Source organism: Scyliorhinus torazame, chromosome 1 (genome assembly GCF_047496885.1).
Source record: "Scyliorhinus torazame isolate Kashiwa2021f chromosome 1, sScyTor2.1, whole genome shotgun sequence".
Classification (NCBI taxonomy): Eukaryota; Metazoa; Chordata; class Chondrichthyes; order Carcharhiniformes; family Scyliorhinidae; genus Scyliorhinus; species Scyliorhinus torazame.
Window position 1 is genome coordinate 236910325 of NC_092707.1, and position 21340 is coordinate 236931664.

Sequence of the window (21340 nt, forward strand, 5' to 3'; positions counted from 1 at the left end):
TCCAGTTCTAGCCTTAGCAAAGGCCATCCTTTTTGTGGTGCTGGCAAGACTGCCTGCCCTCTGGCCGGCTGGCAGCTCTTAGGGGTGCCATCCTTTATAAGAATGACAGGCCCAGCAACGGCCACTTTACTGGCTGCCTGCTATCAAATGCAACCTAGGTCCTGCCACCCACTGAAACAGGGTTACCCCTCCGGTTTTGACTCCGGCAGTGGGACCCTGCCACTTCTGAAAAATCCCAACCAAGATAAAATCTATTATCTCGAAAAGGAATAAAGGCAGAGACTTGCATTGTGTAAGGGAAGAGCAATTATATATTTGCATAAGATAGAGAGAGCAGTGGAATTACTTGTGGATTGCTTGAGCAGATAGCTGGGACATGATGTTGATTGGACGACTGGGCATATAGTGCCTCATATGGCAGCACGGATATACCTGTGCTCTGAGCTCTGTGAGATCGTGGACAGGTCCCCACACGGCACCTTGACGGCCACCAGTAGCAGGTGTCCTCGCCATTCCCCGCGGTGCCAGGTGCGCCTTGATCTGGCCCCCTGCTCAGCCGGTGTTTTCGACGGCATGCCGGGTCCAGCAGGTCCTCGAATGACAGGCAATGCCAGTACTCGGGAGGCCTCATGCGGCCCCTCCTTCCCACCTCCTCCTCGTCCTGTTAGGCGGCCGGCTGTCCATCCTCACCAGCTGCCTCCTGTTCCTCTGGGGCAGGCTCCCCTGCTGCAGCTTCCTCCTCCTCAAGCAGCGCCAGCTCGTACAGCTGCAGTGCATCCCCCAGGGCTGCGGTGTTTAGCAGGAAGGCCACCATTTCTGGTTGACTTCCAATATCCATTGTCTGCAGGGGGTGAAAGGCCGACAGGTTAGCATGGTGCATACCCCCCTGCTCAACCAAATCCAATGGGCTACATGGTACTCCCAATTGGCACTGCAGACACTGCCCCTGCATGACCCTCCCCCCCCTGCACCCCTCCTCACCCATCTCTGCACCCCTGGCCCCATTGGTGCCCAGAATTGCAGGAGGTTCTGTCCCTTGCGCCCGTCCCTGTTGCCAGGGGTACCAGTGGCTAGCGCTGCCCATGCCAGTGGTATGCTCTGCAGCCTCCTTCCAACCCCCCCCCTGTAGGAGCTCCTGTGGACGTTGCCCTTGGGTGAGCCGCATGCTGCCCCGCCTGCGTGTGACAACCGGTTGCAGGGGGTGCTGGTTGGTGGGGGATGGATGCGAGTGTGGGGAGTGGCGCCCTGATGCTCGATCAATAACTCCAGAAGCGAGATTGGAGACAATTGAAGGCTTTATTGTACGAGATGTTTCCCCCAGCAGCGCAGGCACAGAATGCAGCTGCTGGGGAGACACAGGCTCTTATACTCCGCCTTACTGGGCGGAACCAGAAGGCAGGCTCCACCAATGATATAGCAGTCTCAGGTACCTCCCACACCAATGGTCTTACAGCATTATTCAGGATACCGTAATACCCCTAATACCGACTACCACATTCACCCCCTGTTAAAAAAAGAGTCCGGCGCGGTGGTGGTCTCACGTTGTACAGTGGTAGAGGTTGAGGTTATGGTGGTACTCAGTAAACATAATTTTGTAAGGGCCACGAAGAATCCAGCACGAGTTTTAAGGATACAAAGTAATAACATTTATTTACTGTAACATATATACATAACAGTAGCAGTAACTTCCCTTGCTACCTTCTCCTTCCTGCTGGTTCCTGAACTGGCCAGCTTATTTATACTAGGAGTTTCTCCGCCCCCCTCATTGGGGAAGTTCACACTCCCACAGGATTGTGGGATAGTCATTAGTCCCCAGCCAATCGTAAGTAGGCAGGTTATAACATCCCTCCCCCCAAAGTCCAAGGAATCCACCGAAGACCCTGGCGAAGGAAGGCGTCGGACTCGTTTGGCCGCAGGCCGGACGCCATTTGCATGCGGCGCTGGATCAGGCGGCGTGTAACGAGACGGAGACCGGTGCTTCCGTGATGAACGGCGCGGTTGTACATCCACGGCCCGTGGACCCGAGGATTCCCCCTCTGATGCATCCTGTGTCTCCATCTCGGAGTCAGAGTCTGCTGCCTCCATCATGTCAGCGTCTCTATCTCCATTTGGTCCCGTAACGACCTGCGCAGGCTTCGAGTGAGGCACCAGTGGAAGATTTTGAGGACTACCTTCCCTTGTCTCTGGTCTTTGCGGCTGTTGAAATGAGCTCCGGGGGCGGGGAATCTTTTGAGGGGATGATCTTCTGGACCGGACGTGGTCTACATGTTTTCGCTGGAGACGACCCTGGGCTTGCACTTGGTAAGATATAGGGCCCGTTTGGCGAAAGATTACACCAGGAACCCATTGGGCACCACCAGCAAAATTCCGCACGAATACTGGGTCACCGGGCGCAAACTGCCGAATCGGACGATGCCGAGACAATCCCTGTCCCTGCCGTTCTTGTGTGCGGCGTACTTTTGCGCTAATGTCCGGGAAAACCATACAAAGGCGGGTGCGAAGTCTCCGGCCCATTAGGAGTTCTGCGGGAGCTACCCCAGTCACTGCATGGGGGTGGTCCTGTACGTAAACAAAAAGAGAGCCAGTCTCGTGTCCATTGATCCGGAAGACTGCTTCTTTAGGCCTCTTTTGAATGTCTGCACTGCACGCTCTGCCAACCCATTTGAAGCCGGGTGGTAAGGGGCAGTGCGGATATGGCGGATGCCGTTCATCTTTGTAAACCTAGCAAACTCCTCACTCGTGAATGGAGTGCCATTATCCATGACCAGCACCTCGGGGAGGCCATGCGTACTAAACGATAAACGCATCTTTTCAATTGTTGCGCAGGACGTTGTCCCCTGCATCTTCTGCACCTCCAGCCATTTGGACTGGGCGTCAATTAGTAGAAGGAACATGGATCCCTGAAAAGGGCCTGCAAAATCTGCATGCAAGCGTGCCCAAGGCCGCCCTGGCCATTCCCAGTGATGTAGGGGCGCGGCCGGCGGAAGCTTCTGATGCTCCTGGCAAATGGAGCAGTTTTGGGCCACCTTCTCAATGTCGGTGTCGAGGCCTGGCTACCAGACATAACTCCGGGCCAACATTTTCATCTTGGTCGCGCCTGGATGCCCATTGTGCAAGTCTGATAATATCAGCTCCTGGCCTTTTTCCGGGACAACCACACGCGTCCCCCACAAGAGGATGCCGTCTTCCACACTGAACTCTGACAGCTTGGAGGAAAATGCCCGCAACTCGCCTGGAGCTGTCTATGCTGCCCACCATACAGGACTATGTGCCGAACCTTTGACAAGACTGGCTCTGTCTGGGTCCACTCACAGGTCTGTGATGCCGTGACAGGCAAGGTGTCCATAAAATTTAGGGTTGCAACCACCTCACCGGTCGTGGGGGTCGACATGGGGCCGGTCGATAAAGGCAATCGGCTCAGTGCATCGGCATTTGCTATCTGCGTACCTGGTTTGTGCTCCAGAGAATACTCGTATGCAGCAAGCAACAAAGCCCAGCGCTGGATCCGTGCAGAAGCAATGGGCGGTATTGGCTTATCCTCTCTGAAAAGTCCCAGCAGGGGCTTATGATCAGTCACGATGGTGAAATGGCGGCCGTACACGTACTGGTAGAAGCGTTTCACCGCAAAAACCACTGCCAGGCCCTCCTTCTCGATCTGCGCGTACTTTTTCTCCGCTGCAGTCAATGTGCGGGAGGCGAAAGCTATCGGTCGCTCGGCCCCGTTCTCCATCTTGTGGGACAGGACGGCCCCAATACCATTCGGGGATGCATCACATGTGACGAGGAAAGGCTTTCCCGGATCGTAGTGGGTTAGTAACCCAGACGACGACAATTGTTGCTTTACCCGCCGGAAAGCGGTTTCTTGCGGCTGACCCCAAACCCAGGTGTGATTTTTCTTTAGCAGCAGGTGCAAAGGGGCCAGCGTAGTTGCCAGATTGGGGAGGAACTTCCCGTAATAGTTTACGAGACCGAGAAAAGAACGAAGATGCGAAGTGTCAGTCGGGATGGGGGCATGTTGAATTGCACGCACTTTCCCTGCGACGGGGTGCAGACCCTCGCGGTCCACCCGATAACCTAGGTAGACTACTTCTTTTGCCTAAAATACGCACTTTGTGCGACGTAAACGGACTCCAGCCTCCGAAAGGCGTCTAAGGACAGCCTCCAGATTTTCCAAATGTTCTTGCTCCCACGTCCCTGTAATCAAAACGTCATCTAGGTAGACAGCCACAAGTGGTAAACCTCTCAAAATGCCCTCCATAACACGTTGAAAAATTGCGCAGGCAGAGGATACTCCAAAAGGCAACCGTGTATATTCATACAGGCCCCGGTGTGTATTAATTGTTACATATGGTCGGGAGGCAGGGTCCAGCTCCAACTGCAGGTAGGCGTGACTCATATCTAAGTTTGTGAATGAACGTTCACCTGCGAGTTTCGTGTCGAGATCCTCTCTGCGAGGCATTGGATATCGGTCGAGTCGGGAAACTGTATTCACTGTAAGTTTATAGTCGCCACATAAGCGAACTGTGGCATCTGGCTTCATTACAGGTACAATTGGTGCTGCCCAGTCAGCAAAACGGACGGGCCTGATAATCCCCAAACTCTCCAAACGCGTGAGCTCCCCTTCTACCTTCTCGAGCAAGGCGTAAGGCACTGGGCGCGCCCGGAAATAGCGCGGCGTGGCTCCTGGTTCAACTTGGATACGGGCTACGGCCCCTTTTATTTTCCCCAAACCAGGCTGGAATACGTCTGGGTATCGTCCTAGCACCTCAGTCAACCCTTCAGAAACTGTTTGGAGGATGTGCTGCCATTGCAACCGCAAATGGCGCAACCAGTCCCGACCCAACAGGCTGGGCCCATGGCCACGCATCACGATAAGTGGGGAACGCCCCTCCTGGCGTCCGTAGCCAACAGGGGTCATTGTAGTTCCTGCAATGTCCAGTGGTTCCCCCGTGTAGGTAGCCAACCTGGCCTGTGAGTCAGTTAATGTAAGGGTCTGTATACCCTGCTTGATGCGGTCGAATGTCCTCTGGGCGATCACGGAGACCGCTGCGCCAGTATCCAACTCCATCTCAAGCGGGTGGCCATTGACCCGTACTGTCACCTTAATAGGGGCCACACGGGGAGCTGCCACACAATGCAGCTGCAGGCAGTCGTCCTCCGTCTCCACGTCCTCAGGAGTAGTCGCCGCAGGTTCATCCACATGGAAGGTACGGCCTCTGGGCTGGTCCCAGTTACGGCCCCTGGGCTGGTCCCAGTTTCGGTCGGAACGACGGCGCCTCTGGCGTACCCAGGACCGCCGTCCGCGACGGGGTCGGCGCCTACAAGTCTGACACGGACATGGCTCCTCATCCATTGGCTCTGGAGAAGGCTCCCTTCGGGGAGGAATGTCCGATGGCCACTGACGTCGGTCCGGACGTTGCCTCGCCCACGGTACCGCAGGATTGCAGGGGGACGTTTTTGGGCGGAAAGGGTTGCGCCTCAAGGCATGCACTTCCATTCCCTGTAGTTCCTGTACTCCTCGCTCTGCGCTCTCTCGGGACAAGACTATTTGTATGGCCTGTTGAAAAGTCAATGTTGGCGCTGCTAACAACTTTCTCTGGGTTGCTGCATTGTTAATACCGCAAACCAAACGGTCGCGTAACATTTCTGACAAGGTCTCACCATAGTCGCAGTATTCCGCAATCCCGCGTAGTCTGGATAAAAAATCGGCAAGGGATTCTCCAGGGGTCCTCTCAGCGGTATTAAACCGGTAACGCTGGACTATCGTGGACGGGGTTGGGTTAAAGTGTTGCCCCACTATATTCACAAGTTCGTCAAATGTTTTGGTGTCCGGCGCAGCTGGGTACGTAAGGCTCCTAATCACCCCAAACGTATGCGGGCCGCAGGCGGTGAGCAATATGACCACCTGGCGCTCGTTTTCAGTGATATTGTTTGCCCGGAAATAGTAACGCATCCGTTGTGTGTACTGGTTCCAGCTTTCCAGCGCAGCATCAAAAACATCCAAACGTCTGTACAGAGGCATGGTATAATAGAAAACAACTTCCAACCTGTATCCAACAAAAATCCAGGGAGGTGGCTTCAGCAGTGTAGACAGCTATTCACTTTTACCTTCGGCGCCAGTTTTGTAAGGGCAACGAAGAATCCAGCACGAGTTTTAAGGATACAAAGTAATAACATTTATTTACTGTAACATATATACATAACAGTAGCAGTAACTTCCCTTGCTACCTTCTCCTTCCTGCTGGTTCCTGAACTGGCCAGCTTATTTATACTAGGAGTTTCTCCGCCCCCCTCAGTGGGGAAGTTCATACTCCCACAGGATTGTTGGATAGTCATTAGTCCCCAGCCAATTGTAAGTAGGCAGGTTATAACACATAAGTTCAGTGTTTTGCCTCGTTACATGTCGCAACTATTTACAGTATTTATTTACAGTCATAATAACATAAGAACTAGGAACAGGAGACGGCCATCTGGCCCCTCGAGCCTGCTCCGCCATTCAATGAGATCATGGTTGATTTTTGTGGACTCAGCTCCACTCTCCGGCCCGTACACCATATCCCCGAATCCCTTTATTCTTTAGAAAGGTATCTATCTTTTTCTTAAAAACGTTTAAAGAAGGAGCCTCAACTGCTTCACTGGGCAAGGAATTCCAGAGATTCACAACCCTTTGGGTGAAGAAGTTCCTCCTAAACTCGGTCCTAAATCTACTTCCCCTTATTTTGAGGCTATGCCCTCTCGTTCTGCTTTCCCCGACCAGTGGAAACAACCTGCCCGCATCTATCCTAACTATTCCCTTCATTATTTTATATGTTTCAATTAGATCCCCCCGCATCCTTCTAAATTCCAATGAGTACAGTCCCAGTCTACTCAACCTCTCGTCATAATCTAATCCCCTCAACTCTGGGATCAACCTAGTGAATCTCCTCTGCACTCCCTCCAGTGCCAATATGTCCTTTCTCAGGTAAGGAGAACAAAACTGAACACAATACTCCAGATGTGGCCTCACCAACACCTTATACAATTGCAGCATAACCTCCCTAGTCTTGAACTCCATCCCTCTAGCAATGAAAGACAAAACTCGATTAGCCTTCTTAATCACCTGTTGCCCCTGCACACCAACTTTTTGCTACTCGTGCACCAGCACACCCAGGTCCCTCTGCACAGCAGCATGTTTTAACATCTTACCGTTTAAATAATAATCCATTCTGCTGTTATTCCTCCCAAAATGGATAGCCTCACACTTGGCAACATTGAATTCCATCTGCCAGACCCTAGCCCATTCACCTACCCTATCCAAATCCTTCTGCAGACTCCCGGTACACTCTGCACTTTTTGCTTTACCACTCATCTTAGTGTCGTCTGCAAACTTTGCCACATTGCACTTGGTCCCCAACTCCAAATCATCTATGTAAATTGTGAACAACTGCAGGCCCAACACTGATCCTTGAGGGACCCCACTAGTTACAGGTTGCCAACCAGAGAAACACCCATTTATCCCCACTCTCTGCTTTCTGTTAGTTAACCAATCCTCTACCCATGCTACCACTTTACCCTCAATGCCATGCATCTTTAGTTTATGCAGCAACCTTTTGTGTGGCACCTTGTCAAAAGCTTTCTGGAAATCCAGATATACCACATCCATTGGCTCCCCGTTATCTACTGCACTGGTAACGTCCTCAAAAAATTCTACCAAATTAGTCAGACACGACCTACCCTTTATGAACCCATGCTGCGTCTGCCCAATGGGACAATTTCCCTCCAGGTGCCCCGCTATTTCCTCCTTAATGATAGATTCCAGCATTTTCCCTACAACCGAAGTTAAGCTTACCGGCCTATAATTACCCGCTTTCTGCCGACCTCCTTTTTTAAACAGTGGTGTCACGTTTGCTACTTTCCAATCCTCTGGGACCACCCCAGAGTCTAGTGAATTTTGATGAATTATCACTAGTGCGTTTACAATTTCCCTAGCCATCCCTTTTAATACTCTGGGATGCATCCCATCAGGGCCAGGAGACTTGTCTACCTTTAGCCCCATTAGCTTGCCCAATACTGCCTCCTTAGTGATTACAATCATCTCAAGGTCCTCACCTATCATATCTTTATTTCCATCAGTCACTGGCATGTTATTTGTGTCTTCCACTGTGAAGACTGACCCAAAAAACCTGTTCAGTTCGTCAGCCATTTCCCCGTCTCCTATTATTAAATCTCCCTTCTCATCTTCCAAAGGACCAATATTTACCTTAGCCACTCTTTTTTGTCTTATATATTTGTAGAAGCTTTTACTATCTGCTTTTATGTTCTGAGCAAGTTTACTTTCATAGTCTACCTTACTCTTCTTCTTTTTTAGTAGCTTTCTGTTGTCCCCTAAAGACTTCCCAGTCCTCTAGTCTCCCACTAATTTTTGCCACTTTGTATGTTTTTTCCTTCAATTTGATACTCTCCCTCACCTCTTTAGATATCCACGGTTGATTTTTCCCCTTTCTACCGTCTTTTTTGTTGTTATGAACCTTTCCTGAACACTGTGAAAGATCGCCCGGAAGGTTCTCCCCTGTTCCTCAACTGCTTCACCATGAAGCCTTTGCTCCCAGTCTACCTTAGCTAGTTCTTCTCTCATCCCATTGTAATCGCCTTTGTTTAAGCACAAAACACTAGTGTTTGATTTTACCTTGTCATCCTCCAACTGTATTTTAAATTCCACCATACTGTGGTCGCTCCTTCCAGGAGGATCCCGAACTATGAGATCATTAATCAATCCTGCCTCATTACACAGGACCAGATCTAGGACCGCTTGTTCCCTTGTAGGTTCCATTACATACTGTTCCAGGAAATTATCCCGGACACATTCTATAAACTCCTCCTCAAGGCTGCCTTTACCAACCTGGTTAAACCAATTGACATGCAGATTAAAATCTCCCATGATAACCGCTGTACCATTTCTACATGCATCCGTTATTTCTTTGCTTATTGCCTGCCCTACCATCCTGTTACTATTTGGTGGCCTATAGACTACTCCTATCAGTGACCTTTTCGCCTTACTATTCCTGATTTCCACCCAAATTGATTCAACCTTGTCCTCCATAGCACCAATATCATCCCTTACTATTGCCCGGATGCCATCCTTAATCAACAAAGCTACACCACCGCCCTTACCGTCCATTCTATCCTTTCGTATAGTCTGATACCCTTGGATATTTAACTCCCAGTCGTGACCATCTTTTAACCATGTTTAGGTAATGGCCACTAAATCATAGTCATTCACGATGATTTGCGCCATCAACTCATTCACCTTATTCCGTATACTACGAGCATTCAGGTAAAGTACACTTATGCTGATTTTTATGTCTTTGTTATGAATCCTAACACCTTGATCAGTAACTTTTCGCAAATTATTTTTCCTCTTAGCCTTTCTCCTAATTTTCCTTGTCTTTGAACCCATATCTCTACATAATAACCTGTCACGTAACCTGCTGCCTTCCTCTCCATTAACCATTTTACTGTCCATAGCTTTACCCTTCCCTTCCCCCCAACTTGCTAGTTTAAAGTCCTTGTGACCAACCTATTTATCCTATTCGCCAGAACACTGGTCCCAGAATGGTTCAGGTGAAGATCGTCCCAACGGTACAGGTCCCTCCTGCCCCAGTACTGATGCCAATGCCCCATGAAATGGAATCCCTCTTTCCCGCACCACTCCTTTAGCCACGTGTTAACTTCCCTAATTTTCTCAACCCTATGCCAATTGGCACGTGGCTCGGGTAGTAATCCAGAGATTATAACCCTGGAGGACCTGTTCTTTAATTTAGTCCCTAGTGTTTGATAATCCCCAAACAGGTCCTCTTTCCTAGTCTTACCTATGTTGTTAGTCCCAACGTGGACCACAACAACTGGATCCTCCCCCTCTCTCCAGAATCCTTTCAAGCCGATCAGAGATGGCCCTCACCCTGGCACCGGGCAGGCAACATACCATGCGGGACTCTCGACCTGGCTTACAAAGGATGCCATCAATCCCCCTAATTATAGAATCCCCTACAACTACCACTTGTCTTTTTGCTCCCCCCTCTTGAATGGCTTCCTGTACCACGGTGCAGTGGTCAAATAATGAAGCAATTAGTCGATCGGGGGCCCTGGTCGTCCTCTGCGATCGTCGTAGCTTCGGCGGTGATGCAGGCGCCGGCTCGGGCATCCGTGGCTCCGGGAGCGTGGCTTCGGCTTCTTCATCACCCCTAGATGGGACCGGTGGAAGGACCGATCCACTTGGGAAGGAGGCGGCTGTGAGGTGCGCCGGTGGGAGGGAGGGTGGGGTCGGTGGTAGGAGTGTGGGTGGGGATCCAGCGGGCACCAAGTCCTGTTGGGAGACCGTATCCTGTCGGCCGTCGGGTTACGCCACGTAGGCATATTGAGGATTAACGTGAAGGAGGTGGACCCTCTCGACCAATGGGTCCGACTTGTGCGATCGCACGTATTTGTGGAGCAGGATGGGTCCAGGAGCTGCCAGCCAGGTTGGGAGCGAGGTCCCGGAGGAGGACTTCCTAGGGAAGACAAAGAGACGATCGTGAGGTGTTTGGTTGGTCGTGGTACATAGCAGTGACCGGATGGAGTGAAGAGCATTCAGGAGGACCCCCTGCCAGCGGGAGACTGGGAGATTCCTGGACCGTAGGGCCAGTAGGACGGTCTTCCAGACCGTTCCATTCTCCCTCTCCACCTGCCCGTTTCCCCGGGGATTGTAACTGGTCGTCCTGCTCGAGGAGGACCCCCTATCGCTGTGTATGTAGGCGGGGAAACCAAACAGCGTAAAGATACTGTGGAGGGCTTTTATGACGGTGGCTGCAGTCATGTCGGGGCAGGGGATGGTGAATGGGAACAGGGAGTACTCGTCAATCACGTTCAGGAAGTACGTGTTGTGGTCGGTGGAGAAGAGGGGCCCTTTGAAGTCCATACTGAGGCGTTCAAAGGGACGGGATGCCTTTATTAGGTGTGCTTTCTCTGGCCTGTAGAAGTGTGGCTTGCACTCCGCGCAGATTTGGCAATTCCTGGTCCAGACCTCCTCGATGGAGTAGGGCAGGTTGCGGGTCTTAATGAAATGGAAGAATTGAGTGACCCCCGGGTGGCAGATGTCCTCTTGGAGGGCCCGGAGGCGGTCCACTTGTGTGTTGGCACATGTACCGCGGGATAGGGCATCAGGAGGCTCGTTTAGCTTCCCGGGACGATACACAATCTCACAGTTGTAGGTAGAGAGTTCGGTCCTCCATCGTAAGATCTTATCGTTCTTTATCTTACCCCGCTGTGCATTATCGAATATGAAAGCAACCGACCGTTGGTCAGTGAGGAGAGTGAATCTCCTGCCGGTCAGGTAATGCCTCCAGTGCCGCACAGCTTCTACTGTGGCCTGGGCCTCCTTTTCAACTGAGGGTGTGTGAGAAGAAGGCCACTGGTCTGCCCGCTTGGTTGAGGGTGGCCGCCAGAGCTACGTCGAACGCATCGCTCTCGACTTGGAAGGGGAGGGATTCATCGATTGCATGCATCGTGGCCTTTGCAATGTCTGCTTTGATGCAGCTGAAGGCCTGGCGAGCCTCTGCGGACGGGGGAAAAACTGTGGATTGAATTAGTGGGCGGGCCTTGTCCGCATAGTTGGGGACCCACTGGGCATAATATGAAAAAATTCCTAGGCAGCGTTTCAGGTCCTTGGAGCAGTGGAGGAGGGGAAACTCCATGAGGGGGCGCATGCATTCGGGATCTGGGCCTATAACTCCATCATGCACTACATAGCCGAGGATGGCTAGACGGTCGGTGCTGAACACGCATTGTCCTTGTTATATGTTAGATTAAGGATTTTTGCAGTATGGAGGAATTTTCGGAGGTTGGTGTCGTGGTCCTGCTGGTCATGGCCGCAGATGGTGACGTTATCGAGGTACGGAAGCGTGGCCCGCAAACCGTGCCGGTCAACCATTCGGTCCATCTCCCGTTGGAAGACCGAGACTCTATTTGTGACACCGAAGGGAACCCTTAGGAAGTGGTAGAGCCGCCCATCTGCTTCGAATGCAGTATATTTGCGGCCGCTGGGGCGGATGGGGAGCTGGTGGTAGGCGGATTTGAGATCCACCATGGAAAATAACTTGTATTGTGCAATCTGGTTGACCAAATCAGATATGTGGGGGAGAGTATACGCGTCGAGCTGCGTATACCTGTTGATGGTCTGACTATAATCGATGACCATCCTATGCTTCTCCCCGGTCTTTACAACCACTACTTGAGTTCTCCAGGGACTGCTGCTAGCCTCAATGATACCTTCCCTCAGTAATTGCTGGACTTCCGACCAAATAAAGGTCCGGTCCTGGGCACTGTACCGTCTGCTCCTGGTGGCGACGGGTTTGCAATCCGGGGTGAGGTTCGCAAACAGGGAAGGCGGAATAACCTTGAAGGTCGCAAGGCTGCAGACAGTGAGGGGGGATTAGGGCCGCCAAATTTAAAATTTAAGCTCCGGAGGTTACATTGGAAATCTAATCCTAGGAGCGTGGCAGCACAGAGGTGAGGGAGGACGTAGAGCCGGAAATTTTTTAATTCCCTTCCCTGGACCGTGAGGTTCGCTACGCAGTACCCTTCTACAGAGTGAGACCCGGAGGCCAGGGAGATTTTCTGGCTAACTGGGTGGATGGGAAGAGAACAGCGCCTTACCGTATTGGGGTGTATGAAGCTCTCTGTGCTCCCGGAGTCGATCAGGCAGGATGTTTTATGCCCGTTGATGAGCACGGTCGTCGTCGCAGTCGAGAGTGTTCGGGGCCGAGACTGGTCCAGGGTCACCGAGGCAAGTCGTGGCGAATGTTGGATGTTTTCCTCGGGCGGTGTGCGGTCATCCGAGTCAGGGTCCTGAGACTCCAGCCAAGATGGCGGCGCCCACTGGTCGCACATGGCAGGGGATGTACAAGATGCCGCCATCCACAGGTCGCACATGGCTGGGGGTGTACAAGATGGAGGCGCCCATCCGTCGCACGTGCTCCCCGAGGAACAAGTTGGCGGCGCCCGGAGGCCGCACGTGGCTCTGGAGAAGGAAGATGGCGGCGCCCGCTGGCCACACGTGGCTCTTGGAGAGAGTTGGGATGGCGATCCCGGTTCGCCCCCGGAGACCGCAGTGACCGCCCGGGCCTGGCATACTGTCACAAAATGGCCCTTTTTGCCGCACCCTTTGCAGATGGATGAGCGGGCCGGGCAGCGCTGCCCGGGGTGCTTGTCTTGCCCGCAAAAGTAGCAGTGGGGCCCCCCAGTGTTGCCTGGCTGTCTCGCAGCACAAGCTTGTGGGGGAAGGGGGGATGCACCGGAGTCGACTGCGGGGGGGTTTCACGCTGCCCAAGGGGTGTCGCGCGGTCGGGGACGTAAGCGCGGGCGTTTCGGGAGGCCACATCCAGGGAGCTGGCAAGGGCCCGTGCCTCCTTGAGGCCTAGTGTCTCTCCAGCAACCGCTGGCGGATTTGGGAGGACAGCATACCTGCAACGAATGCGTCCCGGATCAAAAGTTCTGTGTGGTCGCTGGCTGAAACTTGCGGGCAGTCACAGTTCCTACCTAACACCAGGAACGCACGATAGAACTCCTCCAACGATTTCCCAGGGATTTGTCACCTCGTCGCAAGCAGGTCGGGCATAGACCTGGTTTACAGGGCAAATATAGTGTCCTTTCAGCAGGGTCATTGCAGCCTCGAAATCGTCCACATCCTCGATGAGGGTGTAGATCTTTGGGCTCACCCTCGAGTGAAGAACTTGCATCTTCTGGTCCTCCATAGGTGTAGTTGTGGCCGTCCTGAGGTACCCATTGAAGCATGCCAGCCAGTGCTTTAAGGTTACTGCTGAGATTGCCGCATGGGGGCTGAGTTGCAGACACTCCGGCTTGATTCGGAGCTCCATTCTTTAAAATCTAGTATAATAAATTGATGCTCGATCAATAACTCCAGAAGCGAGATTGGAGACAATTGAAGGCTTTAATACGCTAGATGTTTCCCCCAGCAGCGCAGGTACAGAATGCAGCTGCTGGACAGACACGGCCTCTTATACTCCGCCTTACTGGGTGAAACCAGCAGGCAGGCTCCACCAATGATCTAGCAGTCTCAGGTACCTCCCACACCAATGGTCTTACAGCATTATTCAGGATACCGTAATACCCCTAATACCGACTACCACACACCCATACTGCCGCGGCACTCTGCAGAACCACAGGCCACGGGGGGCAGTCAGTGGGCTGCCTTGCAGGCCGCGGCAATAGCAGTCTGTGCCTGGATACCCAGTCCTATGGGAGCTCATCCTGGTACCACGACCCGTCCCCTGGTCACCCCTCTCCGCCCATCCTGGCGGCAACCCTGCCAGCTCGACCAGCAGCCCACTGTTGCACTTTTGCATGTCCTACCTCTTTTCTCTTCCTCGGCAGCTACGGCGCCTGTTTCCCGATTTTTAAAAGCACATGTGAACCTCACCTTCTGGAATTCTCCCCGGCAGAGGAGGAGGCTTGCGGAGGCACCGGAGAAGACTGGGTCAAGCCCGCTAATGATATGCGAACGGCGTTTACTGTCTGTGCAGAGTGGAGTGCGTGGCACTGGAGAATTGCGATTTGGCGTCAACTCGGCGCCCACCACAATTTCGGCGTCAAGACTGATTGTCCGCCCAATCGCCTTTCCTGATTTTGGCATCGGCCAACAGAGAATTCCGTCACTGATTAATGGCAGCAAATGTCCTACTTCAGTCGACTTTCCTGGACTGCAGCATTGGGTTTTGGAGACGGCTGCGCTGCCTAGATTTCAACCTGCCTGTGTAGGCGAGACAGGCATAGATGCTGATTGCCATTCCAAGGAAGTTATAACCCATTAATATCTTCTATAAGGGTATGCTTGGGACAAAGACTTAGTTGCCATTGATAATAACAACTGTTGAGTTTCAACGATCGCCATTCAACTCCCCGGAGCACAAATCTACATTGTAGAATTGGCCTTATTTGGTACTATTTAAAATTTCTGTTCCAAATGATGCAGAAGAGAAATATAACTACCCTGTATTTGTTATCTTCATACAACTGGAATTAAATTAGCATTTACTCCAGAAAGATGTGGGAATTCTGTAATTTGATTTCTGGAAATGTAATGATGTCTTCTCTCACTATAATTTATTTATAATTTTCAGAGAACATTGGAGGAAGATCTTCACAAAATAAATCCCAAGGAACTCAGCGAAGTGTTTCCAACTTTACTTCAGTCCAATAACCAGATAGTATTACAAAAGCAAAATACCGTGAGTGCTGGAAATCCAAAATAAAAAGACAATTTCAGGTCATGCAGCTTCAGTGGAGCGAAAAACAAATTTAGGTTGAAAACATTTCATGAGAACTAAAAAAAGCTAGAGATGTCACTGTTTAAACACATACAGGGGCATGGAAAGTGGGTGAGGAGAAAAGAATAAAGTAAAAGCTCAATGATGGAGTGAAAGGCAAGAGTAATTAAATGAGAAAACTTTATTGGTTTTCCCTAACCATTCACCCAAAATTACAGCACCAACTAATAATCATAACTTTGTTATCAAAACAAGGGAAGAATCAGTGCGACGATTTGATATATTTAATCAAATATCTAATTTTATTTGAATGCAGTTTCCTGTGAGAAACTTTTGCTGTTCTTTAATAACTACTTTTGTAACCCAAAGAAACAATTAACTGCAAAGAAATCTCATTTAGGAGAGTGTCTGAGATAATTAGGTTGAAGAAAAAAATTATTGTAGCTTTTAAAATTATGAAGACTGAGTATATAATTAATTATGAGCATATAATACTCATCATATAATGCATTTATTTGTGTAATTGTTTGAAGGAGCATAGATTTAAGGAAACAAGCAAGAAATTTAGAGGGGATTTGAGGAAAAACCTTTGCACCCAGAGGGTGGTGGGAATCTGGAACTCACTGCCTGAAAGGGTGGAAGAGGTGGAAAACTTCACAACATTTAAGAAGTGTTTAAATGAGCACCTGAATGCCCTAGCACAGAAGCCTACGGACTAAGTGCTGGAAAATTGGATTAGAAAGATAGGTGCATGATGGCTGGTGTGGAGATGATGGGCCAAAGGGCCTCCTTTTGTGCTGTAAAACTCTGAAGATCAGTAATTCCTTCACTGAAAGCTGCACTGTTTATGAATGTTGCTACAAGCTGTTTACTGATGTTAACAATAGTTGTACGTTATAGATAAAGAGATTTAATTTTACTTTTTTACTAACTACATTATTCAGAATAGTCACTTCCTAACAGCGATAGGTTGAATTTGATAATGTTTGGGGGACTCAAACAATTTTTACAATTGGAACAAGTGAAAAAGGTACCCAGTAGAGCACCCTCCGCCACACTGTTAACTCAATGTTACTACAAATATGCTGCTGTTCTTTGAGGCTTTCCCCACCTGGTTGGTGCTCCAAAACTACAAAGCTAAAAAAATATTCTTAAGAACATCCATCTCACAGGGGAGGCTTTTGGCCAACCCACATCCAACAACTTACATATTTTGACACATTTGACAAATTCCACCAAAGCAGCTGAAACAATCCACAAAATCTTAAAACAATCAACAGCATTCTACATAAACAGACATGTGAGCAAAATGTTAGCTAATGAAATAGAAAGGAAAGTGTTCACTTTGAGAAGAATTTGGCTGAGTGACGTAAACGGAGTGATAAATAATTGTTTTTCAGATTGGAGGAAGGTTTGTAGTGGAGTTCCCTAGGACTCTGTGTTGGGACCCTTGCTCTTCCTGATATACATTAATCCCCGAGACTGGTGTGCAAAGCGTGATTTCAAAATTTGTAGATGATACGAAGATTGGAAGCATTGTCAACTGTGATGAGGGTAGTCTTGAACTTCAAATGGACATTGAGCAGACAAGTGGCAGAGGAAGTCCAATACAAAGAAGTGTGAGGTGATTCATTTTGGCAGGACCAATGTGAAGAGACAGTATAAAATAAATGGAGAGATGCTAAAGGAAGTGCAGGAACAAAGGGATCTTGGTTCATATATACGTAAGTCATTGAAGATGGCGGGGCATATTGAGAGAGCAGTTAATAAAGCATATGGTATCCTAGGTTTTATTAATAGGTGCATTGAGTAGAACAGTAAAGAAGCCATGTTGAACTTGTATATCGCATTAGTTAGGCCTCATCTGGAGTACTGCATCTACTATACTTTTTTAAAAATGTTTATTTTTTTAACTCCCTCGCCGTCGGCCAGCTAAATCTCCACGGATCTGCTCCCCCCATTTGCTCCATGAACCCTCTCAGTTCCTTTGCCATCGCAGGCAACCTGCCCGTTCTTGAGCATGACCGGTCCAGGCTCGGGTCCAGGACCGTATTAAAGTCTCCACCCATGATCAACTTACGCGAGTCCAAGTCAGGGATCTTCCCTAGCATCCTCCTAATAAAATCCACATCGTCCCAATTAGGGGCATACACACTGACCAGGACAACTCTCACCCCTTCGAGCTTACCCCTCATCATAATGAACCTGCCACCCCCATCCACGAATGTGCCCTCCACCTCAAATTGTACCCTTTTATTAATCAGGATCGCAACCCTCCTCGTCTTAGAATCAAGCCCCGAATGAAAGACCTGACTGACCCAGCCCTTCCTTAACCTAACCTGGTCTGCTATTTTCAGGTGCGTCTCCTGCAATAAGACTATGTCCGCCTTCAGAACCCGCAGATGCGCAAACACACGCACCCACTTCACTGGCTCGTTTAACCCTCTAACCCTCAATGATAATCTATGATTAATCTAGGACAAAGGTTCGGCACAACATCGTGGGCCGAAGGGCCTGTTCTGTGCTGTATTTTCTATGTTCTATGTTCTAACATTCCAGGTGATCAGCCTGGTTGGGGGGAACTTCGCCCCCCCCCCCTTTGCCGATCAGCCATCCCCTTTCCTTGGCCAGCCCCCCAGCCATGTGCCGCGCTTCCTCTGGCCCGCCCCCTGGCCAGCTCCACCCATGACCTCCTCACTGTTACCATGCCCAGTTCCCCTCCCCGTCAGCAGAACAACTCTCCCCCCCCCCCCCCTCCCCCCCTAGCAACACCATCCTATCACCTAACCCCTGTCCTAATCTAACTATATGGACTCCCCCCATCTCGGCTCCCGTTGACGAGCTGCACTCAGCTAGCCTGGTGCTCCCAGCCTCGGCTCCAGCCCGTCTCCCACTGATTGTTCCCAGTCATCCCTCCCCCCCCCCCCCCGACCCCTCCACACCACTTCCCCAGATCAGCCCTACTTAAGCAAACACTCTGTACAAGTCATAAACAACCCCCACAATAGTTCAATTCAAGTTAAACAAGAAAAAAAAGATAAGAAATAACAGGCACTCTTCAGTCATTCCCATACAGACACAGAAAACAAATTGCACAAAGTTCCCCTCAAGCATCCATTTTAACCCAACCTTTTTAACTGTTTTCTTTATTAATTCCCCCCCAGCCAAACTCCAACTAAACAAAGAGCCCAAACAGGAAACATTCAGGTAAACCACGAAAGAGCACGAAAAAAACAACCACAACAAAAAAAACCGATACATCCCAAAACGGGAGAGACACCACATATACTTAAAAGCTCTAACTTGAGTCCAAACATCCTCAGCTCAGGGCCAGCCCTTGCTTCTTAACGAAGTCCATCGCCTCTTCGGGTACCTCGAAATAGTGGTGCTGACCCTTATACGTAACCCACAGTCACGCCGGAAAAAGCAGCTTGAATTTCACCTTGTTTTTATACAGTATCTCCTTCACCTGCCTGTAGCCTCCCCTCCTCTTGGCCACCTCAGCGCTCAAATCCTGGTACACACGGAGGGTAGTATTGTCCCAAATACAGCTTTGTGTGCTCTTTGCCCATTGCAGCACCCGTTCCTTGTCCAGGTACCTGTGAAAGTGCACCACCATCGCTCGTGGGGGAGTGCCCCGTCCACCACTGGCAGGCGCGGGAACACCTCGTTCCCCAGCAACTTCTGAAACATACCCTCTACATATGCGGCAGCGTCTAGCCCCTCTGCCCCCTCCGGGAGGCCCACGATTCTCACGTTCTGCCGGCGAGATCTGTTGTCCAGGTCCTCCAGCCTTTCCAGAAGCACTTTTTGCTGGTCCCTCAGCCTCTGAATTTCCACATCCGCCACCGTTTGAAAGTCAGCCTGCTCCTCCACTGACTTCTCCAACTGCTGGAGCTTCTCAGCCTGATCATCCAGCCTTTTCCCCATCCGATCAATCGACTTCTGAAGCGGCTCCAAGTTGTCATGCTTCAAAGCCAAAAAGCCCTCCCGCATAATCTGCAGCAGCTGCTCCATTGTGGGCTGGGCTGCCGGCTCCTTGCTCTGAACACCAGCCATGCTGGTCTCTCTCACAGCCTCCACTGTGCCCTTACTCGACCACTTCTTCTGCTGTTTACGGTCCCTCCGGCTTCTTAGGCCCATACAATTCTGTATGGGTCCAGTGCCTGAGTACTATTGCTTTCCAGTTCCGCGCTCAAAAGCGCAAAAAAGTCAGGGGAAAAGGTCCAAAAGTCCGACCGAAACGGGAGTCACCAAATGTGCGACCTACTCCCTCATAGCCGCCACCGGAAGTCTGCATCTACTATACTTGAGGAAGGATGTGAAGGCATTGGAGAGATACAGAGGAGATTAACAAGAATTATCCCAGGGATTTCAGAGACTTTGGAGGATAAATTGAAGAGATTGGGACTCTTTTCTTTGGAGAAAAGAAGGCTGAAAGGAGACTCGATAGAGGTATTCAAGATTGACGAGTATGGAAGGGTAAATAGTGAGAAACTATTCCTTCAGAAGTGGACAGCAAAAACTAGAGCGCACAGATTCAAAATAATTGGCAGAAGGAGCAGAAGTGCTGTGAGGAAAGGATTCTTCACCCAGCTGGTGGTTGGAGGCTGGAATGATCTTCCTGAGAGGGCGCTGGAAGCAGGTTCGATTGAGCTATTCAAAAGGGAATTGAATTGCAATCTGAAAAGAAAGAATGTGCAAGGTTATGGGGATATGGCAGTGGAGGGGGACGAGGTAGAATGCTCTGTCAGAGAACCAGTGCAGACTGAATGGGCCAAAAGGCCTCCTCCTGGACTGTAAAGATTCTGTGATAAAACAACCCACAATATTCTAAAAAAAAAGTCAATTTACCCTACCTTGCATTATTAACGGCTCCTTTTAAAATGTCCAAGATCCAGCGCCAGATCTGCAGCTTCACCGAAAACCATTGCAGTGTTATATCAGGAGCGAACAGCCATGTGAATTTCACCAGTTTTACAGCCACCTTTTCTCGCCTGATTTAACAGCACTTTGTGCAATTCCAGAGTCCTGGCGAGGAAGCCAGCTGGGGGGGGGGGGGGTGGGTGGCTAAAAATGCCAGCAGAACCAAGCATCTGAGAATGGGGTGTCCTTCAAAGTTGGATTTAAGCCCCCCTGCCAATGGACATCAGCCCCCCCCCCCCCCTAACACGCCCCTCTCCCCACCAGGGACAGCAGGATTCCTCGGCAGATAAGGGGACATCCTCATCTCACACACAACTTGCAACTCCCTCTGTGCCCCCTGCATGGTCATTACGTTTTTAAAAACAAGAAGTGATGTCACACCGATGGGGGGAAGGCGGGGGAAGAAGGTGGTTATGATAACAAGCCCAGTAATTATATGATAATTTATTCAAATGGATGTAAATCTGACAACATCAGCAGTAGAGAGTGGGGGAGATCTCAAACTGAGATTTCGCCAGCGCAAATCTCGATTTTGGCAGCTCGTGAGATTTAGCGGTCTTTACAGAATTTGAGCCTACAGTTAACACGACCATTAGGTCGCGCCCGTTATCTTTGTCCAATTCTCTTCCCGCACCTAGTGGTGCACTAAGGCAAACTTCCATTTGTTTCCAAAGTTAATGATTCCCAGAAAAGGTCGCTAGCCTGTCGCCAAGGGCTTATAACTTGAGCGGGCGTCTTCTTGACTACCTTAACCACCTATGTTGTCATTTTCAGTGATTTGAGGACCTGTACGCCCAGATCTCTTTGCCTGTCAATACTCCTAAGGGTTCTGCCATTTACTGTATAATTCCCACCTGTATTAGACATTCCAAAATGCATTACCTCACATTTCTCCGGATTAAGCTCCATCTGCCATTTCTCCGCCCTAGTCTCCTACCTGTATATATCCTGTCATATCCTCTGACAATCCTTTACATTATCCACAACTCCACCAATCTTTGTGTTGTCCACAAACTTACTAATCAGATCAGCTACATTTTACTCCAAATAATTTATATGTACTATGAACAACAAAGGTCTCAGCATTAATCCCTGTGGAACACTGCTAGTCACAG

General features: G+C 50.1%; 1 protein-coding gene across 3 annotated transcripts in view; it reads left to right on the forward strand.

Annotated features, from left to right (window-relative positions):
* kif25 (kinesin family member 25) overlaps positions 1-21340 on the forward strand; it is a 331410-nt gene that overhangs the window by 277605 nt on the left and 32465 nt on the right. For 2 of the 3 annotated variants that reach the window (XM_072503588.1, XM_072503600.1), the window contains one exon: positions 15153-16218. In XM_072503588.1, the coding sequence (XP_072359689.1) occupies positions 15153-15232 (80 nt within the window). In that variant the 3' untranslated portion in view covers positions 15233-16218. Of the gene's footprint in view, positions 1-15152; positions 16219-21340 lie in introns of those variants that run through there. The other variant, XM_072503593.1, reaches the window with a different exon arrangement.